At 42.9% G+C, this 22,882-nt stretch overlaps 1 protein-coding gene across 1 annotated transcript; it reads right to left on the bottom strand.

Moving 5' to 3' along the window:
* Positions 1-136: 136 nt before the first annotated feature.
* On the bottom strand, positions 137-21,483 carry Ccdc28a (coiled-coil domain containing 28A). Its single transcript, XM_003465642.5, has 6 exons — positions 21,304-21,483; positions 19,920-20,118; positions 11,467-11,630; positions 7,449-7,603; positions 4,709-4,731; positions 137-672 (listed from the first exon to the last, which is right to left on the bottom strand). The coding sequence occupies exons 2-6, from the start codon at positions 20,075-20,077 to the stop codon at positions 618-620; spliced, it is 555 nt and encodes a 184-aa protein (XP_003465690.2). The 5' UTR covers positions 20,078-20,118; positions 21,304-21,483; the 3' UTR covers positions 137-617.
* Between the last annotated feature and the right edge of the window lie 1,399 nt (positions 21,484-22,882).

Below are 22,882 nucleotides of genomic sequence, written 5' to 3'. Positions count from 1 at the left end.
CAGTACCATCTTGAAATGTGCAAAAGGTACAGACTTGGTAGAGAGTTACAGAAACTCAGTGAACTTCTCAGAATTGACGCCTTCCATTCCCAGGCTGCAGACTCAACAGTCTTCCAGAGAGACAACAGAGACCAAATCGAAATCAATCACTTTATTAAAAATAGCAATCTCACAGGCACTCATTTAACATCTGCTGTCACTGGCCATTGGAACACACACCTGCGTGCGTGCTGATTGTCTAAGGTAAACAGAAGCCGGCCTGCCACGAGAACTCCACTGCCTGGAGTACGCGGGGCAGCTCAGGGAGGACACAGCGCAGGCCGGGCGAGCGCTGTGGGCACGATGCATTTCAAGTATGACCCATAAGGCAGCAGTCAGAGGCGAGCAGCACAAGCCTGCACGGCAGCTCCTGACGGGCTCGAGCGAGGCTGCGCCCCGCTGCACCCGCGGTGCTGAGAGCAAGCAGACTTACTAGAAGCAGAGTAAGCGAAGGACCCAGAACTGGCACTTTAATTACTGTGATTCCTGGGTGCGAGATGCTGCTGGTACCGGATTCAGCTGGAAAAGTAAAGTGAGCAGCTATGCTGCGAATCCCAGGAAAGCAGACTGCGTTTCAGTCAGCTGGTCGAAGTGTTTGGGACATCTTGCGCATCGGCCAAGTGCAGTTTTTGTCTGAAGTCATCGTTAAGAAGGGTTTCTTTTCTCTTTTCTTGTCTTTTTTTTTTTTTTTTCTTGGTACTGGGATTGAACTCACAACCTCATGCTTGCCAAGCAGGTGCTTATGCCACTGAGCTAAATCTCTGGCCCAAGAAGGGTTTCTTGTATAAGGAGTGCTTCTTTTATATTTTGGGAAATTACACTTGGGAACTAAAAGGCAGAAGTATTTGGAAAAAAAGGAATGAAAGAAAGGAAATATGCTTACAGGGAAAGCTGCTATGTTACTGAGACACTTGGATGCAATGACACAATTTTTTGTTTTTTGAGACAGGGTCTCGCTATATACAGGCTGGACTTGAACTCACAGCAATCCTCCTGCCTCAGCCTCCCAAGTGCTGGTACTACAGGTTTGTGCCACCGCATCCAGCACAATTTTTAAATGTAAGGAATTATAATATGCCTCAAATTACAAGGTTTTTAAAAATCACTGATTAAAGATTGTTACAGCTACACACTGTGGCTCATGAAGCAGCCATGGGAATATTGTGGGAGGCCAATGCAGGAAGGATACAAATTAAAGCCCAGCTCCGGCAACTCTGCAACTCAGCAAGAATCAATCAACAAACAACAACAATAATAATCAAAAAGCGCTAGGGATGTACTCTGGTGCAAAGGCACTGAGTTGGATCCCCAATAATGGGTGCATGTGCACACACACACACACATACACACATGAGGCTGGGAATGGGATGGATTCATGTGTATCTTATTCTCTTCCTTTCATACTATCACCTTTCATTTTCCTCTTTAATGTACATAATTTATCCAGGCACTGCCTGGTTTTTGAGACAAGGTCTCACCATGTAGCTCAGGCTGGCGTTGAGCTCATTTTGTAGCCCAGACTTGTCTGCCTCAGCCTCCCAAGTGCTGGGATTACAAGTGTGTGCTACCACACCCAGCCACAGTGCTTATTTTTTAAGACACAATCCAAACCATGATATGGATACACTGAGAGCAGCTAACACTGGTGATACATGCATAGTAGAGGCTGCAAAAATGTGCACTTCTGAACACGGCCATCAGAGGCCTTCTTGTTCAAAGGGAAGGACAACAGTTAACATACAAAAATCAGCAGATAATAAAGTAAGACAGACCACTAGTTCTACAGCTGGGATCTTGAACGTGTTAAAGACCCACTTGGACACCAGCCTGCAGCACTATCAAGAGGTGACATAACCTTTAAGGTTGGGGTGGGGGGGCCCATACCTACAGTCCGAACTACTCAGAAGGCTGAGGCAGGGGGACTGCTTGAGCCCAGGAGTTCCAGGCCAGCATGGGCAACACAGTGAGTGTCTTAACAACAAACAGGTGCATGTTACGCCAGGGAGTCAGGTCACTAAGATTGGGCCCCTGACATACGGAGACCCTATCCCCTTCCTGTGTCTCTCTATACTTCTGGCCACCATGGGATGAACAGTATCCTTGTCACCTCCTCCCCATGATATACTATGCCCTCGGGGCCTAAATCAACAGGGCCAACCAATCCTGGATGGAAGCTTCGGAAACTGTAAGCAAAAAACCCCTTTCTTCCTTTTCATTTGATTTATCTCAGGTATTTTAATACAATGATGAGAAGCTGAGTAACAGCTGGCTTCAGGACAAGCAAAAGAATGGAAGCAGCCAGCTCAGCTCTAGTACAGTTTGCCAGGGAGAAAGGGAAACGAGACGACAGAGGTGTAAAGGGGAGAATGAACATCACAGGTCTGTGGACAGCCAAAATATGGCTCTAAGCCAGCGTTGTGGCAGAGGCCTGTAATCTCAGCACTTGGGAGGCTGAGGCAAGAGGATCACTGAGTTTGGGGCCAGCCTGGGCTACACAGTGAGACCCTGTCTCAAATAAACAAAAAGCAAATGAAAACAAAATAACCATGAGCTAAATGGCAATGAAAATAACAGGATGAGCAGGGTGTGACCAAATTATTCAAAGCCATTAAAAGATTCAACATGGTTTAAAAATCAGCAAGAAATAGAATGGCAAGAAAGCGATGTTGGGGCTGGGGATTTAGCTCAGTGGCATAAGCGCCTGCCTTGCAAGTGAGTGGTCAGGAGTGCGAGTCTGAAGCAGTACTGTCCAATAGAAATGAAATGCCAGCCACAGGTATAATTTTTAAATTTTAGGTGGCCATATTAAAAGGAAAAAGAAGTGAATCCAATTTTAATAACACTTACATGCTGTTTACTCAGATATATTTAAAAGAAATTTCAACATGTAATCATTATAAAGCTCAAGCTATATTTTTCCATATGAAGTCTTTGAAATCAGGTGTGCTTAGTATGCTTTTGCACATTTTAACTCAGGGTGGTCACATTTCCTGTGCTCAACAGCAATGCAGATCTTACCGCACTGTACAGTAAAGCCCTAGATTGGAACAGAGAAAGGAACAGGTATGTAATCAGGCGACAAGGGCCTGCGTTATCACACAGAGGACAAAGGAAGAATAAAAGCAGAACTGACAACACCTGACAACTACAGTTAAGTGACACCAAGTCGATTTCACGGCCAAGTCCATGCTGAATGGCAGAAAGCAGCACGACTGATTATGGTGTCGGCTGTGCTTAGGGAAGGGATTTTAAAACATTCTTGCATGTTGAAAAAACAAAGGTAGTGATGACAGAGAGGGGAATCAGGAAAGGAAAGATTAAATACATATGCAGTGGGTTCACAAACAATATAGGAATCCAAGCAGCCAAACTGACAAATTTTGGGATTTTGTTAGCTAAGCTCAGCGACCACCCGTGGACCCTGTTTTAGAGTCAAAACAAGTGGCCCCAACTAGAGGGTTACCCAGCATTTAAAGCAGAAAACTGCAAAGCAAGCTGCAAACAGCTTCGCTAGAACCTTACATTAACTTTGATTGACACCTGTATCCTGCTTCTTTGTAGAGCAGGTTAATTTTTTCTCTTGTGGGTGCAGCTCATTCTGCTTTTCTCATGGGATTTGTACCCTGAGTAATCTGTTACTCTACTAGGTCACATACAGAGCACAAGTCAAACACGGCACAAGATGATGTCAATTATGTCAAGCTACAACATTTCCTACTGGTTTTAGTATATGAATCAAATCCTTGATTCCTGGTCATCTTTTTTTATCTAAAAGTCATTTTTAATCTAAATTTTATAAATCCTCATAATGGGAATGTATAACTATTAATTTAATAGATTGGATATAATGCATTGAACAGTTTATCACGTAGGGGCCAACAGTGATGGCCAGCAAGAGGGAAACCAAGGGTCCTGCCAGGGCCAAAAGTAAGGTGGTCAGCCACGGGGTGAAGGAGAACTAATTTTTATATCAGCTCTGTTGATGCTGTCTCTCTGTCTCTCTCTCTCTTATCAGCTAGGCACTTTTTGAGCTAAGACTATCCTTAATAACTCCTGAATAGTTGGTATAAAAACAGAATTTACCAAGGACTAGGCACAGACCTCCCTGTTTTAGGAATAGGAAGTCTAGACCTCACCGGTGCCGGAGGACCATCTCAGCCAGGGCGTTTAGAAACTCTCTAAGTGATAAACATTTTGTTCAAGTGTACGCAGATCACAGTCTATTTTTTTGCTTAGTATTTGGTAATTCTGGTCTCTCACTACAAGGGCTGTGGTTCTCGGTGCTGTAGAGCCAGCTATTTTTAATACCAAAAGGACGGGAATTAGGACCAGGGCTCGCTTTTTATTGCTTCTTTGTCACCCTGCAATGTATTCTTAACCATTTTCAGGTATTTCCCAGAGAGCGTCTTCCTACAGCAAACCAGTTTACCAGGAAAACTCTGCCCACTTTTGGGGTCTCTAATCTCTCTTTCTGTCAACAGGTCTGTCAGGTCATCTCTGGGACACCTGGACACCCTAACCAAGTTGTCTATATACAAACCTGGATTGAGCTAGTTCGGGACCCTCCTAAGTGGGTCCTCTCCTGCTGCCCCAAACACCGCACTAAATGAAAATATGATGGCAATTAGAAATTATAAGGTTTTCACTGTTGATAATAGGAAAAGGATACATAGAAGAATTCAATTCTTCTAACTGTAAGACAAAGAAACAAATTTAATTTTAATAAGAAAATATATAGACAGGCCACTGTTAACTACACATTGTTAATCATACATTTTAAAATATAGTATCTCATTTACACCTTCTTTAAATGAAAGAAAAAATGAAAAAAAAATTTTTTTTTTGAGACATAGTTTGTGTAGCTCAGGCTGGTTTTGAACTCATGGTGCACTTACTTCCTCTGCCTCCTAAGTGCTAGGATTACAGGCTTAGGTCACCACACCCAGTAGAAGAAAAGATCTTTTTTTTTTTTTTTATTTTTGGTACCAGGGATCAGACTCACAACCTAGTGCTTGCAAGGCAAGTGCTTATGCTGCTAAGCTAAATCCCTGGCTAAGAAAAGATTTCTTAAGAAAAAAAATTTTAAAACCTTTCCAGACTGTGAAAATACTTTTGTAAAACAATTATAAAGGAATTTTAGCATTTATAAAGGAAGAATGTAAGGGTAAAATGAAAAAGATGATAAAAATTGGAGTTTTGTAGATATACCTTAAAACTATGTATAATTACAATAACCTCTAATAATAGCTTTAAAAGAAAAAACTGACATTTTAATGATCACAATCTTTGAAAGCTTTATGAATTACAAAAATATTTCACACGGAGATCTAGCTTTCAATACCAAGTAGACTGTATCGTCCCTTGTTTTAGTGTGTTTGGACTGCTGTACAAAACACCCGTAACTGCTGCCATAGCTCATGTAACAGAAATTCCCTTCTCACAGCTCCGGGAACCGGAAGTCAGGGACTAAGATGCCTGCAGATTTGGGTCTGAGGAGGATCCACTTCCTGGTTCACACAGTGGCACCTGCTGGTGTGCCCTACCAGGTGGGAGATAGAGCTCCTCCCATGCTGGACTGAGCAGGGCTATGATCCCATTCTTGACTTCATGAGCTCCCAAATCCCCAGTGCCTAGTTGTTGAAGTCCTCCCTACTTCAACACAGGACATCTGGGAGGACCCAAACATGCAGATCACAGCACCCCTCAATTTACAGAAGAAAAACTGCATTACAAAAATGTTAAACAGCCCGTGCAATTTAGTGAGACAAGGTCTCAAAATAAAAATTTAAAAAATGACTGGAGATGTAGCTCAGCGCAAAGGCTCTGAGTTCAATCCTCAGTACTGCAAAACACAGTAGACCAAATTGCTCGGTGTTACATAGTATGTATAACCTAAAAACCCAAATACAAGCTCTGGACTTAAAATAAAAACACTTTCTGCTTTCAAATTTAATGTTCTTGGAATGATACCACAATTACTATCTTAAATGTAAAGGAAATGAGGCTTATGTTTGTTAAGGGGAATAAAACACAGTATAAAAAGAAATAATTACAAGACTAGACTAAATATAAAAGATCTAAAATAAAGAGTACAGGCTTGAAATCTTAGAAGGATGAACATAAAATTTCCCTGATATTTACTTTTCCAAAAGATGAAAAAAAAGGCAATAGAAACGGACCCTTTCTGTCAGTCAGTGGTAAATATGGGATTTTAAATAAAGCGTGTTGAATTCAATTTTTATTTACTTTTGTTCCAAAATGACTTAAAGAGGCAAATTTAAGAAACACTTCTGATTCTAATACTTACACAAGGGTGTTATGGGCTCATGTGCACCTGTCCCCAAATTCATAGTTTTAGCCCACCCAGATTAGCTCAGGTGTGAGTAGAGCTACAGACCTTCAGAGAGGCGATGAAGTCAAAATGAGGTCATGAGGGTGGGCCCTGACCCAGGGTGATCAGTGCCTTTAAAAGAGAAGCAACTGGCCACAGAAGAACGAAGATAGCACCTATCAAACAAGGACAGAGGCCTGACAAGAAACCAGTCCCATAAACACCTTGGCCTCCAACTTGCAGCCTCTAGAACTGTGAGAACAGAAAGCCTGTCTTGAGCCAGCCAGTCTGTACCTGGGTAAAGCAGCTGCAGCAAAATAACACATACGTGGTGGCTAGGCGCCCAAGGCCAGAAGTACCCAGCACAGTTCTGCATTTAAAAATCAGTAACTGATGCAAAGTACATTAGTCATGTCGGGGGAAAAGCCTTTGATAATTAATTCCTGTATTTCAGGATCTGTACACATATAATAACGATAATATCCACATATATATAACATGTAGTGAAGCAAATACTTTCTTTTTAGATTTGCCAGTATTCTGAAAGTCTATGTTTAGATGTATGATAACTTGCGTTTATTTCTTTGAACAAAAGAGCACAGTATAACATGGGTTTACCCTGAAAACACTACACTAAGTGAAAGAGCCCACTTGAGGCTCGTGTCTTGTGATTCCACAGCGAGGCAAATCTGTGCAGGCAGAGGGTCCCCTGAAGTGGCTGGGGCAGAAGGTGGGGTCGAAGAGTACAGGTTTCTTTCAAGAGTGAAGAAAATGTTCCAGAGTTAGACACTGGGATGTCTGTGCAACACTATGGATATACTAAAAACCACTGAATTATATACTTTAAAAGGGTTACAGGTATGGTGGAGCATGCCTGTAATCCCAGCACTGGGAAGGCTGAGGCGTACGATCATGGCAAATTTGAGACCAGCCTGGGCTACAAAGTGAGCTCAAGGCCAAACTGTACTGTAGAGTGAGACCCTGTCTCAAAAAGACAAAAAAAAAAAAAAAAGTGATCTTGTTATTATTTATAATACAATAAAAAAATCCGAAGAGTAGACAAAAGAAGCATACTCACATCAGACAGCAGTCTGTCCAGGTTGGAGTCGCTGGCTGTTTTCCTCTTGTCCTCAGGAAGCTCCTCCAACTCCCCATAGAGCTCCAGATTCAAGCGGGCTAACTTCTCCTGCATTCCCCGAACATGTTCCATCTGCTCTATGGAACACTCATTTCCTGGGGAACATTCCAGAACTTGAATGAAGATTAATGTTAAAGATATTTGCCTTGAGGAACAGCTTTCAATCTCAGGGTCCTCAAAAAAAAATCTGTTTTCTTTCTTTTGTAAACTGGTAATGATGGTGTATTTTTTCCCAAATTTTTACTTTTGTTGGTACACATTTGCAGTACATACTGGTGTATCTTGTATATGTATAACTGCAAATCAAATTTTTGACCAGAAAAGAATGACCAACCTAAGAAATGACTTTGGGTACTTAAAAAAAAATTACACAAGAGAAAATATGGTTATCTTCAACAGCATATCACCTAATAGCATCACCTAATTATGGCCTATTTGACAACTGTAATTTGAATTGAGTGACCCAACATTTTATAGTAAGCTGAGTGAGACAGTCCTGTAAAAATGTATTTTTCCAACCAATTGCGTATTCTTCCTTTAGGAAATATAAATGAAAGTATGTATGAAGCATGAAGAATATTATAAAGCATGAATAATACAATGTATTGTTTCCAGCTGTATGTACAGTAGAACAAGACAGCTTACTTCCTATAGAATAAGTTACATTATTTATTGACTATAGTTCACTGCAGTGATATTATTTGCCCTGAGCAATTAATTTAAATACATATGGCACACTATATATTTTCATCCAGCTTAGGTATAGCCTCCTTTCTTGATGCCATAATTTTTCAAAAACGACTTCTTGTTTATCCTAAAGGTACTACACAGGTATGTAACAGCTCATTTAAAGTACATATCTTTAATCAATGTGACTTAAAATATATTATACTAGTTTCTTCTAATAAGCTTTATAACATCTTCACAACTATACTACATTAGTTAAGGACTACTAATACTGAATTAGTTATAGTACTTTCAAAATCACCTTTATTCATAATAAAATATATTTCTTCCATTTAAATAATTACCAACCTGAAGGATCAAGTAGAAGAAATACCTCAAGATGGATGGGTGTATGGGGGTATGGGTGTGTGTGTGTGTGTGTGTGTGTGTGTGTGTAGAGAGAGAGGGAGAAATATATACAGATAATACAGTGAGACAGAAATCACGGTGGAAAAGATGGAAGAAAAGGAGGAGGGATAGAGGCAACTCAACACAAGGACAATAGATACTCTACTTGGCTAAGAAGAAGTAGACAGAGGAGACCTGTTCTGCAAAAGAAAGAGGAATCAGCAAACATGAAAGGCTCACTGGCTCCGGGCAGGGAAAGACACAGTCCTAAGTACAGCCTGGTAACTGTCAAAGTTTTAAAGATTAAAGAAAAAAATATTTTCATACCAAGACAGAATAAAATTAATTACATGGTAAGAAAGAATCCAAAAAGAATAGACTGGCAATAGAATTGTCACGACAACACTTAGAGAAAACAGTCATGTAATGAATACATACAAGAAAGAACTTAATCCAAAAACACAAAGGCATGTAAGTCCAGGCAGAAGGATGCTGGGGCAGCGAAGCGGTAAAGGTGACATCTCAAAGGTCTGGGAGGAGGGAGCGCAGCGAGTGAAAGTATTCTGAACACTGCACGCGGGATGGGAGAGAGCAAAGACGTAGGAGAGAATACAGCACTTCTGTAAACTACGCAATGTGTTTAATAACTGGACTGGAAATTCATAAACTATAAAGGAAAAGACAGATACATAAAAGAAGACTATGCAAAATTAAAGACTTACTCAGCTTAAAAATACCATAAAACCCACAGACAAAATAAAACGTAAAAACAGAAACATAGTAGAGGTCAGAGGAATAGTAAGAAAAACATGTAAAAGCAATCTGGAGACTGAGCCAGGAGGAGCATTAAGTTTGAGCCCAGCTGGGCAACTTAGCAACTTAGTGAGACCCTGTCTCAAAATTAAAAATTCAAAAGGGCTGGAGAGGTAGCTTAGTGTGAAAGGCCTGGGTTCAATGCCCATTACCACAACAAACAAACAAACAAACAAACAAAACATCAGCTGATGACAACTAACAACAACAAATGTAAACAAGTTAACAAAAATAACCAAACTCAAAACTAGGTATCCTCCAAACACTTCCAGCTGCTTACCAAATACACATGGATATCCAAGTTTAATAGTAAATTTTTAAATCTTACTGTACTTTATATCAACGCATTGACAAAAACTAAATGACATTATATCTGTCACTGGTGACAATTCAGGGAAAGGTTTTTTTTTCATAAACTGCTGATAGAAATGAAAAATGATAAATTTTTTGGAAGGCAATCTGACATTTCTATTACAATTAAAATCACAGACATGCTCTAACTCAACAATCCCACTCATGGGGGTGCATTTAAAATGTAAAAACATCAAGGTAAGACTACAGGGCAGGTGAGTGGTGCACATTTGGAGTCCCAGCATTCAGCAGGCTGAGACAGGAGGACTGTGGTGAGTCTGAGGCTAGCCTGGAATGCATACTGAGAAATTGTCTCAGAAAAAAATAAATAAAGCTCCAGGTAGGAACAGTGATGGAGCTCAGTGGCAGAGCATTTTCCCAGTGTGCACGGGCCCAGGCTTCGAGCCCCAACACTGAGAAAAGGAGTGTACATAAAAGTTGTTCATTGTGGGAGAGTGGTACAGAGCACACACACGTAATCCCAGCGACCTGGGACTGATACAGGAGGGTCGAAGCTCAAGGCCAGCCTTAGCAAACAGCCTCAAACGGAACAATGATGTTCACTATGGTTGCATTTCGTGGCTCAAAGCTGAGAACAGTATCCTTTTTTAATATGGAAAAGACTGAAATAATAAACCAGTATCTTTACAACTAAGAACATTATGCATGTTGCCATGGAAAAGAAAAGTATGAAATCGAGCTAGACCAGGTAATTTGCAGAGATTTCCACTAAATATTGTTTAATGAAGGAAAGCAAAACACAGAAAAACGTGTAAGGTCTCATCTGCGTAAAACAACGGAGCCCAAATTGCCTGTGTGTGCATGTGTGCAATGTGTGTGTCTGTGTTTACACCATGAAGATCATGCTGGCTGTTAGACCGTGTATCAAAAACACTAAAGATCAAACAGCTTTCCACAGAAGTTTTGGAAGACAAAAAATCATCTTCTATGACAAGTCTAGTACGGCTGCAATGTGTTGTGCTCTATGCTTATCGCCCTAGTAACTATGTACCTGGAGCACCGACCACACTGTTATAAATTTGTTATAAATTAACTGACTGCGTCATCATGCTATTTTGTATGCATCCTTCCCTCCCACCTTAGTAACCTGTTCCCTGTGTCAATTTTGTTCCCTTGTAAAAGACAAATGATGCTGTGTCAACCGTTGTTCCCTTTATGAGAGACAATGTTTCTGGAATTGGCAGTCCAAGGGCTATGAATTGGCTAACCACCCACTGTGAAATGCCTCTGACCTCAAGCAAAGAGGAACAAAGGCCCACCTTGTTTCTGTTTCTCATCACTACGTACTTAATGATCAATGAGCTAATCATAAATGAACTTTAAAAATCAGTCAAAATTCTAACTCAGTTGCACAGCTTTGCAAATTCCATCTGCACTGTGTCGCTGGTCCAGCTAAAATAAAAGCGCTTCTTCTTAAAACGATGTCATTTTGCCCCATTCTTTTTTCATCTTGGGAGCCTTTTTGCGGAAGTACAACACAATGAATGCCTATGGGCTCTCTTTTTTAATAAAAGAAAAAGATAAATCAAAGAGGAATAGCAGCTGGGCATGGTGGTACACACCTGTAGGCTTAGCACTCTGGAGGCCAAGGCAGGAACATCAAGGGTGTGAGACCACCTTGAACTATGCAGTGAGAACCTGTTCCAAAAAAACGAAACAAAAGAAACAGAAACAGAGAAGAGAAGCATTCAGTGCTTACCGAAGGCTTGAAGCTTCCCAGAGTGGAAATCATTCAGAAGACTGAGGAGCCCTCGCTCCATCTCCTGCACGTCGGAGACGTCGGTAAGGAAGGAGTGCTGGATTGGAGTTGACTGGGCTCCCTTCCCTTCTCCTCCCTGAGGTTTGGTTTTCTCTTTTGCCACTCTGCAAGGATGATGCCATGAACTTTGGTTAGTGCTTTCGCTATTCTAGATTAAGGTTTTGCTTAATTTTTGTTGAATTAAGCAGTTTCCCTTAAGAACAAGAAACCAGAAAAAAATCAATACTAAATAAAATCAGTAGTTGGGCATCATGGCTCACTCCTGTAATCCCAGCACTTGGGAGGCTGAGACAGGAGGATAGTTGCAAGTTCAAGACCAGCCTCGGCTACAAAGTGAGCTCAAGGCCAGCCTGAACTGCATTGAGAGACCTTGTCTTAAAAAGACAAAAATAAAATAAAATAAAATAAAATCAGTATCCTCAATATAGAAACCAGAAACACAAAAAATAAAGAGAAGCCAGGCTTGGTGGTGCACGCCTGTAATGCCAGCACTCGGGAGGCTGAGGCAGGAGTGAGGCAGGAGATTAGAGCATAATTAGCCATCTGGGCCAGTGGGCAGTGGGGTGTAGCCCATCAGTCCCGGAAATCCAGGACGCATGTGCCCACGCCCAGTACTTGGGACCCAGGAGGAAAATGCTCTCTTCAATTCTTCTGACATGAGATCCAGGTTTCTCACAGCACCGCCCAAATCTGATGTCAGAATGGGACACATAAAAGTCACTTGCTATGAAGCTCGTGGTCACCAGCAGCTTTTAGTTGCCCACTCTGCAGAGCGTACTTCTTTTCTACCTTTAACAAACTTGAACCTCACTATCCTTTTCGTATGTTTTACCCAATTCTTTATTCGGACACCAACAACCTGGAGAGAATCTCTGAGAACCACAGCACCCCTCAGCCCTAGTACTACAATTCTGGCGAAGTCATCAGAAGGTAAGAGTGATTTTTGCTTTGTTGGTGTGTGCAAAAAAACTGGTGGAAGGTGGGGATTCCCTGGGTGGTAGCCTGGCATCTGGCTGCCCACACCCCCACTTCCTGCTGCGTCTCTCCCCACATAGCTCCCTCCCTGGGCCCCACCGACATCAGTCCTGATGGCCCTTGGGACCCTGCAGCACCCTCTGTGGTCACGTGGGCTGCCAGGGAGCCTGTTCAGCTTCCTCACTCTTCTGGGACCCTGCTGCGTAGCTGCCTACTCTAGCCTTCCCCCGTTTGTGCTCAGACTCATCTGTGCTTTCCTCCTACGAAGCTCTAATTGCTGGGTGCCCTTCGGGAGTCACTTTTTCAGGTTGCCATCCCCGTCCTAGCATTCTGCCATGTTTGATAAATCTCTAAAGCCTCTGCTTTCCGATAAAAAATGAGACTCTTTCCTTCTTCTCTTTTGAATTGGGTTTGATCTCTCTGCTTCTTCTAACAGAAATTCAGGTAATCTAGAAATCTGAGTTTGGCCTGAGCAGAACAAAGGAAACAGCCAGTAAAGGTCAGGTCATCTGGCTGTGAGTTCGCAGAAGTAGAGCTAAAGTTACGGGATGACAACCCTAGCCTTGTACTTAGAACCCTCAACTTCTAGGAGTTCACTGTCTCCCCAGCAGCCAGCTGGAGCCCTGGGGAGCTCCACCCTCCTCTCTAAGGAGCCCTAATGGGCCATAGGGTATGGCACAGGATATGGAGTTCTAAGAGGGGAGAACAAGAGCCCCAGCGCCACTTCACCAGAGACGTCTGGTGGAGCCTGAGTCTTACTGGGGACTACTTAGAACTCAACAGGTCTGCATCCTTCTGCATGGGAAGACATGTGAAGGACCAGGACCAAGCCTTCTGTCTCTCCACAGGCCCATGACACACCACGGGGAACACCCTGCAGATCACGGGGAAACACCCTGGAGACCTCTCCATGGCTGTGTCCTTAAGAACTGAGAACAATTCCAGCCTGATAATCTGGAGAAGAACAGCTTATCTTCTACTGCAATACTGCTTGGGTCCAGTATAAACTAGGAAACGGTGAAAGAGGGGTGCAGAACAGCTGTCTAAATTATGATGCTATTCTTCAGTTAGATCTTTTTTGCAATAGGCAAGGAAAGTGGTATGAAATCCCTATTAGGTTTTTGTGGCTCTTCTATCTCTGCTAATCGAGGAGATGGTGGTCTCCTCAACCTCCTTATAATCCCCAAGCCAAGAAATCAGTCCTATCTTCCAAATGACTCGGGCCTCCGCCAGAGCCCCCTCCTCATGCTCCTCACACAGCTTTCAGCCCCACGGGGCACTCCGAGCACGTACAGTGCCTCCAACTCACAGCTCCTCCTGCCCCTGAGAGGTGCCAGGCGCAGAGGGTTGAGTCCAGTCCCGGTTCCTTTCTCAGTGGCAGAGACCCAGCATTGCAAAGAACAGTGAGGCCAATTTTCAGAAGAGCCTGATAGGTCTGTGGAGAGGTTCTCCCTGTGACCTTCCTTCCATCTATCACCGTGAGATGCAGAATTAGTCTCAGCCACTTGCTGAACCTCTATGATTCAACTGCAGTGCACACCCTCTTCTGTGTTCAACAACGGGGATGTAGATAACGATGAAAGAAGCACTGAGAAAAGGGCCAGAATTATGGCTGTCAGAACTGACAACTGTTTAAGCACATGGAAGTCATCCAAGGGAAAACCCAGGGCTACTCAGGGACACAGTACAAGGAAGTGCGACATCAGACACATGACTGTACCAAGCCACCACCCGGCCCGGCTCTGTGTCAGTCGGCCCACCGGAGGCCAGACTGGCCTGTTCCCAGAGAGGGGCAAGGCCAGCTAAAACCCTCACCTCCTGCTCTGACGAAGAGGACTGGAGGGACTCGGTCCTGTCTGCGCTGCTCCCGCCCACAGACACTGTCATCTCCTGTGAGGAACCCCGGGTGACCCTGATGCCACGGGCAAGCAATTCCAATTCCTTAAAGATGTTTCAACTTCCTTCTCTGGCAAATCCTCCTTTAGATCGAAAGCCATAATTGGAGTTCAATCCAATCCTAGCTGCGGCCTCTTCACAGCTGTCTGACATGTCAGGGAGAAGGTCAGATGTTCAATCGTGAGTGTTTTTTAGTTAACTAAGTTTATTGGGCCTTCTAGGTATACACAATGACTGGATTCATCACTCAACCATGACTTAATTATCCAAGTGTCTCACTCTCTTACTAGCAAAAGAGGGGGCAATTCTCAAATCCCAGCAAGGGCCAGCGCAGATGTCACCCACTGGGACTGTGTGGGCCTCCAGAGCTCCAGGAAGATCCTGCTGCATGGTGTGGGAGACAGCTGAGAGGGCAAATGCAGCAATACAGTGGCTACAAGCTAAAAGAGCCCAGCCATCTCCAAACAAAAGCAGTATCGAATCAAAGAGGAGGGCTGTAAACTGCAGCCTCTCACAGGCAGGCTTCTCAAACAGGACCTTCTGCGGCCGTGCTCCAGTGTCCCGGAAGGAGAGCTTCCAGGAGAGCGCAGGACGGGGCAAGACACTGCCTGGGTAACAGCTTTGTAACCCCAATCCACACCCTGGTGGATAAAGCACAAGTAGGAAATTCTGCAACTCCTGGAGGCGGTCAACCTTGCCAGGCAGGTCGCTGTCATTCACTGCAAAGGACACCAAAGAGACATGTCGGAAGTCTCTTTGTGAAATCAAAAGGCTGACAGAGGAAAGGAGGGTGGCCTTACAGACGCTAGCCTTATTCCTGGTACCTGAGAATCAGTAAAAGCAGTCCACAGCCCCCAGGAAGATAAACGGGCCTTAGGACAAGGGGGAATTAAAGGAGTGGTATTTGGAAAACAATCCAGTCTTTCCTCAAGGGATACAGCAGAGAACCAGAAAGTCTCTTCGTGATTCTTTCCTATGGAAGAGATGCTACGTGGAATAATGGTCACTCGAATTTTCACAGGGCTAGGACTAGTGACCGCCTGACAGGTCTGCAAGCCCAGGCCACCTCCTTTGCTGGAACCTGTACAGAGGACATGGCATACCTGGGGGCACTGGCAATTAGACTTTCCCCACCTGCCACCATGCGGGGCTTCACACAAATACTGTGGACAAATACAAGTTAATGTGGAGCAAGTACAACAGGATTAATGTGGACCAAGTACAATAGGACCAAGTAATGTGGACCATTGTCCAACTACATGGGAACAAGTCCTGCCAGCTCCCAGCCCAAGGGGACCACCTAGTGTCCACCTGTAGACCAAGGGCTCATTAAAACTTGTGAGGAAGGGACTCCTGCAGACCATTAAAGCCCAAATGGCAGGGCTCCTTTTCAGCCATTCTTGCCAACCCCACTGCAGTAACCGTGGTGGAGACAGGCAGCTGGACTCACGCTGGCCCCATGGAACTGTCTGAGGAGAAAGACTGCCCCCCAAAAAAGGTGGGCAGCTACTTCTCCACACCTCTGGAAGGCCTAAGGCTCTGCTTCAAATACCGAGCCTCCAGGATTGCGCCGGCTGCAGTCACTGAGGACTCCTAACCCGCCGCAGCTTACATACTATATTAGGATGCCTGTGTTTAATTAGATTCATAATGTAGGTAATCTCGCTAGGGTTATGGCTCTCAGATTCTCAGGAAATGATCTAATATCTGTTAGCTATGTTTCCTCCTCCACAAGAAACATGAAAATAAAAGTTAATGTCTCTAATTGCTGGATTTGTCATAGTCTACCTTTTTCAACGGTCCAGGAAATATTCTGACCTGCTGGGCTCTACACCCCCAATCTAACAGTAAAGCTGATCCGTTCAAGGTTTCAGACAGTGGCCCAGACAGAGTATAGCCCACTGACAAAGTCACCAAGCTTTCTCCCACCGAGCAGGCAGCTCAACACTTCTTCACACACAGGCACTGATCCCTTGCTTACTGTCTCCTGACAGTTTTTTCAACCCAGCCAGTGAACCCAACGTCCCAAGCTAGATGGAGAGAACACAACCCTCACAGGTAGGGCCTACAACACCTATCAACTAAGTAGCTACATGAAGGCAGGAACTAGCACACACTCAGCACCCCATAAAGAATTAAGGGGGTTTTATGTTCCAGGTAGACGTGAGGCAGATTAGGGAGTGGTCAGTGAGGCAGGCAACAACAGAGTGCAACCTGTCAATCATGGACAGCCTGGGCACAAGCTCCCAGTCCTTGCACCTGAGGCCAATTACAGAGTGCTACCTTCAAACTTGGGAGGCTGAAGCAGAAGAATCACTGTGACCGTAAGGCCAGTCTGGGCTAAAAAATATGACTTCTAGGTCAGCCTGTCTCAAAAAAGACAAAGCAAGCAAGCCAGCAGAGAGGAAATGCTATCTTCAATTCTTCTGGAGCGAGATCAAGCAGGTTTTTGATAGGACAACCTAGATCTGACATCACCATGGGGGATACAACATGAGCTCGTGGCCGCTGTAAGGTCTTTCTGTAGCCCAGTCTGAATTCTGCAGAGTATTTTTCTTCCTAACTTTAATTGGTCTGCGCTTACTCTGTTGAGCATGCTTCTTTTCCTACCTTTAATAAATGCAAAACATCACCACCTTTTTTTGCATGTTTTGCCCAGTTCTTTGCTCAAGACATAAGGACCTCATAAGAATCTCTGGAAAGGGCTGGGGATTTAGGTCAGAGGCATAAGCCTGCCTTGCAAGCGTGCAGTCATAAGTTCAATCCCCGGTACAGATTTAAAAAAAAAAGAATCCCAAAAATCAAAGCACCCCAGAACCCTGGACACAGGACAATCCCTGAGAGTTCAAGGCCAGCATGGGCCATATAGTGAGTTTAAGGTTAGTTTGAACTAAATAGCAAGACTCTCTCTCAAAGACATACACATTTAATTCATGTGTTTATATAACATACTAAATCTTTGGACTATGAAAAACTGAAAAATCTTGTCTTTTTACTACCTGTTTGTTTTCCTTTTGAACTTTATCTTGTTTGTTCTTTGAATTATCAGGAGTTCTCCCACATGAATACGGACGTTAGGCCAGAGATGTCCAGTGTAAGGAGAAAGGAAGCTATTTCATCACGTCGCCATGGGATAGAGTGCCAAACACCTGCTAGTGTCCTTGACTCATGCATTTTCTATGTTTTGTTTTGTTTTTTTGTCTTTTTCCTTTTTATCGGTACCAGGGATCGAACTCACGACTGCCTGCTTACAAGGCAGGCGCTTATGCCGCTGAGCTAAACCCCCAGCCCCGACTCATGCATTTTCTAAGGAACGTGCAGCCCTGAACTCCTACGAATCCCATCCATACAGAAGTTCAGCTCCCAAGTGCTCTCCTTTGCCACTGCCAGAGCTATCTCCTGGCCAACGCCCTCCCGGCACTCTCTCTGTCTCTGTGCATGGCCTCTCGCCCCCTTTCCCTCCTCACAAGGCAGCCAAAGATATTTCATCAGAATATGTAATTTATTAATTTAAGTCCTTTGGTAGCTTTGCACGCCTGCTGAACAAAGGCTGGTACCCTTAAGCTCTATCTTCCATTGCCTTTAATCATTCCCAATCTGTTTAGTTTTCTAGAAACTCAAAATGTCCTTACATGTGAATTTTCTGCCTGCATTTGCATCCTTCCACTTCTTGCCACCTTTGCCAGGCTGTCTCCCAAACATCCTTCAAGTCTCAGTTTAACGCTTTTTCTCAGAAAGGCATTTTGGAACCCCTAGACTAACTGTTCTCCTTACATATGTCTCTCACACACCAGGCACATATTTCAGTGATGTGCTATGCACATTACTTTATAGGAACAGAGAGACTAGTTCACACAGTTCAGAGCCAGCAGGAAGGTGATGTATCCTACAATCCCAGCTACTCAGGAGGCTGAAGCAGGATGATTTCAAATTGGAGGCCAACCTGAACCACTCACCAAGATCCTGTCTCAAAATTAAAAGAGCTGGGGATATAGGTCAGGGTGATGCTCAGGCTCACTCCCTAATACTGGGGAGTAGGGGAAGGCTTAAGAAGTACAAGTTAAATAGATGAAACACAACATCTTCATAACAAAATGCATTCTACAGATCTCTTTCTCTGTGTGTGTCTCTCTCAGACTCAGACACACACACACACACACACACACACACACACACACAAATTCAGTGCTCAATGCAGTTAAATGGACACCTCCTGAATGGATAACTATACTCACTATAAGAAGATAAACAGGTATATATATATAAAACCAAGGAGGGGATGAAGCACAAGAAAAACCAGTAACTCTTAGCAAGAAATTTAAAATTCACAGGCTGTTGACAGTAGCAGTTCTTCACAAAATATTGTCTGCATTTTTGATATGTAGTAGTAAATCACATCATCCAGTACCTTGGTACTCAACAGTGCTGACCAAGACTCAATAACAGCAACCTCACCCATGAGCTTATAAAACAGAGCATACCTGATGCTAATTATCAGAATGCCAGGGAGTGTCCAGGGGGTGTCCCGCAAGCTAATTAGAAATGCTCATCCAACACTGAATGATTCAGAATCTGCATGCTAAATGATCCCCAAGAAATCTACACTCACATTAAAATCTAAGATAAGCCATTATAGCCTATAAGGTTTCAGTATAGCAAATACATTTTTTCCTTTCAAATTTGGAAGTTTTATCCAAGTCAGGCTATCATTCAACAAGCAACAAGCATCAAAACAACAACAAAAAAAACAAAGATAAAATCCCCTTTATTGTTTCTTCACTGCCTCTGATTATGTCCCATTGTCTCACTTTATGCTAAAACAACTCAGTAATAAAAAACATGATGAAATTACAGTATGTGCAATTGCCACTGTCAGGCACATGATGATGACCAATACAGTCCCACCCCACAGGAACCTTACATTCTAGAAGACACAGAAATAAAATTACCAGCTTAAAAAAAAGAGCAATCTTAGGAATAATCCTAGGAGGATGAGGCAGGTGGATTACCAGTTCAGCTTGAGTTTTATTTTATTAACAAATAAGAAAAGGACTAGGGTAGTGGTGACAAACCTTCTAGAGCTTTCAATGATAATAGCAGGTTGTAGCACATGTATCACAGGGTCACAACCACAGGGCCAGAGATACAGGTAACTCAGTACAATCTCTTGTATCAAGTGGGTGGGAATATAATTGCTATCAAGAATTTAAAGAAAGTTATAAGCACCTTTAAAATTTTTTTGGCTTTTTTCCTACCAACTATAGCTTAATTCAAAATCTTATTCAATTCCTCCCAAGAGGAAAACTTCTTGCTTTCTGACAATTTTTTCAGAGGAAACATTCAGGATTTTTGCTTTCAAAGTCAGGCTGAATCAAAGAAAGTTCTAAGAAGTTGCTTTAGGACTGGGGATGAGGCTCGGTGTATTGACTGCTGAGCTTGTGCAAGGCTCTGAGTTCAGGAAAAAAAAACTGATTTAGTATTTACTAGTACTTTAGTATGAAAATGGGAAAAAAATAATTCACCTTTTTAACTTTGGTCGCTGTGAAGTTGACTGTGATGCAGGATTTGAAAACCCTGTGCTTTTACTTACTGGAATGGCATTTTTTTTGGCATTAACAACCTGAGTAGGGTGGGCACTAAAAGACTTAGGGCTCCTCCTCTTCACTTTCCGCTCTTCCATTGTCCTGAGTTCTTGCTTCGCTGAGGGCAGCCTCTTACGGCCTGCATAAGAAAATACAGCAATCACATATGTGTACTATAATATGCAAAAATGAAAGAGATGCAAAGACTCATTTCACAAAATGAAAAGAGGGTTAAGAATTTCAGAGGTCATCAGGTCTATTAAGTTTAATTGTCTTGTAGACTTTACCATTTCCTTTACTGACTCACCCTATAAATATTTTCTGACTCTCTTCCACTATGAATTCTGGAGAAACACCAACTAAAACCAAATTCCTTCTCTCAAAAAGCTGACATTGTGCAAGGTGAATGATATATAAAAAAATAAGCCATCCATGTAACATCTCAGCCTGACTCAAGCTTTAGGAGGCCGCCAGGTTTCTCTTCCAAAATGTGGTATTCTTAGGAAGAACAAACCAGATTCAAACACATAACACTGCTGAAGCATCAGCAATTAGAAGTTATGTCACCAAAGAGAAACTAGGTTCATGCCTAGGCATACTGCTAATTCTAGATCTGTGATTATGTGAAGTACTAAGAAATCAAATTTGTTTGTCTAATCTGAATACAATTTCTCTATGTCCAAAAAACCCATGAATTATATGTTGTTTGCTCATATTAAAACAGCTCCATGAAGTCACAGACATCCCTCCCACGGATTTATCCCAACTGTTTTGCCCTATTTCACAAATTAACTAGTTTTATTTTCTCAACAGTCATCTATCTAAAAATACCTTCCTACGTTTCTTTATTTGTGTACAGTGCTGAATTTTTTCTTAAGTCAACTGATTCATTTACTTGTAGATTTAAATTAGAAATATTATCAGATTGTAAACTGCGCTAGGAAATTCATCATCTTTTAAAAAGATTCTATTAAACCAAAGGTGTTTTCTAACGTACACTGCTCTAGGCACTCAGGGCTTTTTAGAGTTCTGGGTGTGAGAAGGTAACATCCAGCACAAGGGCACTGAAATCTTTCCTGAATACCCAGCAGCAAGGAACATTCTAGAGAAGGCGTGAGCTGCTCACGGTTACGCAACACTGATTTTAAGAGCCTGGTTCTTTCCCCAAACAGCACCCCCAAAAGGTCCTCTTGTCACCTCAGTGTCCTTCCCCAATCTGCCGAAGCGATGACCCATCACTACCCAGAACCCAACAATGACCACAGTGGGTGTTGGAAAGGGCCTAAACAAATGCTGTGGGGATTCCTTTACTTTTAACACCTACCCGATGAAGAAGGAGCCCAGGGTCCCTTTCTTCAACAGGCAAGGAGCGAAGAGCCCCAAAAGCGACCACCTCAGCACCCGCCAGTGAAGTTGGGATGCCCAGACTCGCGCCGGCAGCGCCCTTTGTTTACGGAAGTGACGCGAGAAGGCGGGGCCTCCTTCCCTGGACGGAAGTCTAACTCCTTCATGCTCCGCGGGAGCGACGGCCGGCTGCGCCCTTGCCACTGCGTGACTTCCCCTGCCCTGCCCTCAGACGTAACTCTGACGGCTGGGGAGAGGAGGACTCATGGTTAGCATTTAACTTTTAGGCTCTGTAAACAGGGAGTGATAAAGAGTGGCGGTGGAAACAGGAATGATGACTATAATGCCCCCCCTCCATGGAAGTGTACCGACCCTCGGCGAGCGTCTCCCTCGAACTACAACTCCCAGCATGCTCTTCGAGCAAGCGTGGAGGCGGGGCGTCGCCTTGGCGACTGCTCTCTGATTGCCCCTAAATCTCTCCCGGCTTTGACATTTGAAGGAGAGGACGAAGTGAAGTCTGTGCGGAAAAACCTTGGTTCCGTCGGGGGCCTGAGCCCGGAATGCGATTCTACTACTACCGCCGTTAATGTTCTTGAAGCCTTATAAAGTTTTCACTCATTAATTAGAAAGGCTTTATTCTGGGCTTCTTGATATGAAAATATTTGAAGCTAGAGTATATGAATTTTTACCCAAATATTTCAAGGAAAAAGCCACTATGGTAACTACTATTAAGTCAGGTTACAAGGTGGTGAAGTACTAGGTTGTTGAAACAGTCATGCTGTGACCTCTATTGTTATATTGTTATGTCCTGTTTTATCTCAATTTCCCCCTTATTGTTTCAAAAAAAAAAATTATTTAGTCATTTCTTATGTTTGTCTTAATTAAAGAAAAAATTCAAAAAAATTAGGATATATAAATAGTAACTCTTTTCGATTTCCTATTAACTTGTTTTGAAGTCCTGTAGTACTCCCACAATCTTGTTTTGACTGATTAGACTCTGTTCCATTCTATATGATAGTATCAAGTTTGAAGACATAGGCAACTACTTTGAAGACAATAAGATTCACTAAGATACCCATTCTGGTTTGACTATTGTCTTCTTTGGAAGTCCTGTAATGTTTACAATGCCTAAGTTTTATTGGTCTTGTTCTCTACTGTTTTGTCCAACTTTATAATATCTAATAAGATAGACAATTCTTTTTAAGGAAACAAGGGACAACGTTGATAACCATTGTTGATAAACTTGTACTCTGTTCTACACCATGTGCTATGTCTATCCTTGGTATTGACTGACAGCTTTGTTTTGCCATATTTGACTGTATTCTCCCCCCCCCCCCAAAGAAAGTAATAAGCACTAAGGAGTAATAAAATCCAAGATGTGTAAATTTTGTTGTAAAAAAGGGAAAAAAAAAAAAGAAAAAGAAAAAGAGCTCTAACGGATATAACAGCAAGTGTGTTTGGGGGTGTTAAATAGCTGACTTTATCAATGTTTTTGGAACATTGAACACAGCTGTTTGCAGTCTCCCTGTTTGAATGTCCACCTTGTGTTCTTTGATACT

This window comes from Cavia porcellus, unplaced genomic scaffold, assembly GCF_034190915.1.
Source record: "Cavia porcellus strain 051 isolate PalLab524CR breed Dunkin Hartley unplaced genomic scaffold, mCavPor4.1 scaffold_22, whole genome shotgun sequence".
NCBI classification, from domain to species: Eukaryota; Metazoa; Chordata; class Mammalia; order Rodentia; family Caviidae; genus Cavia; species Cavia porcellus.
Note: the sequence above shows the minus strand (reverse complement) of the source record. Positions and strands in the feature narration are given on the sequence as shown.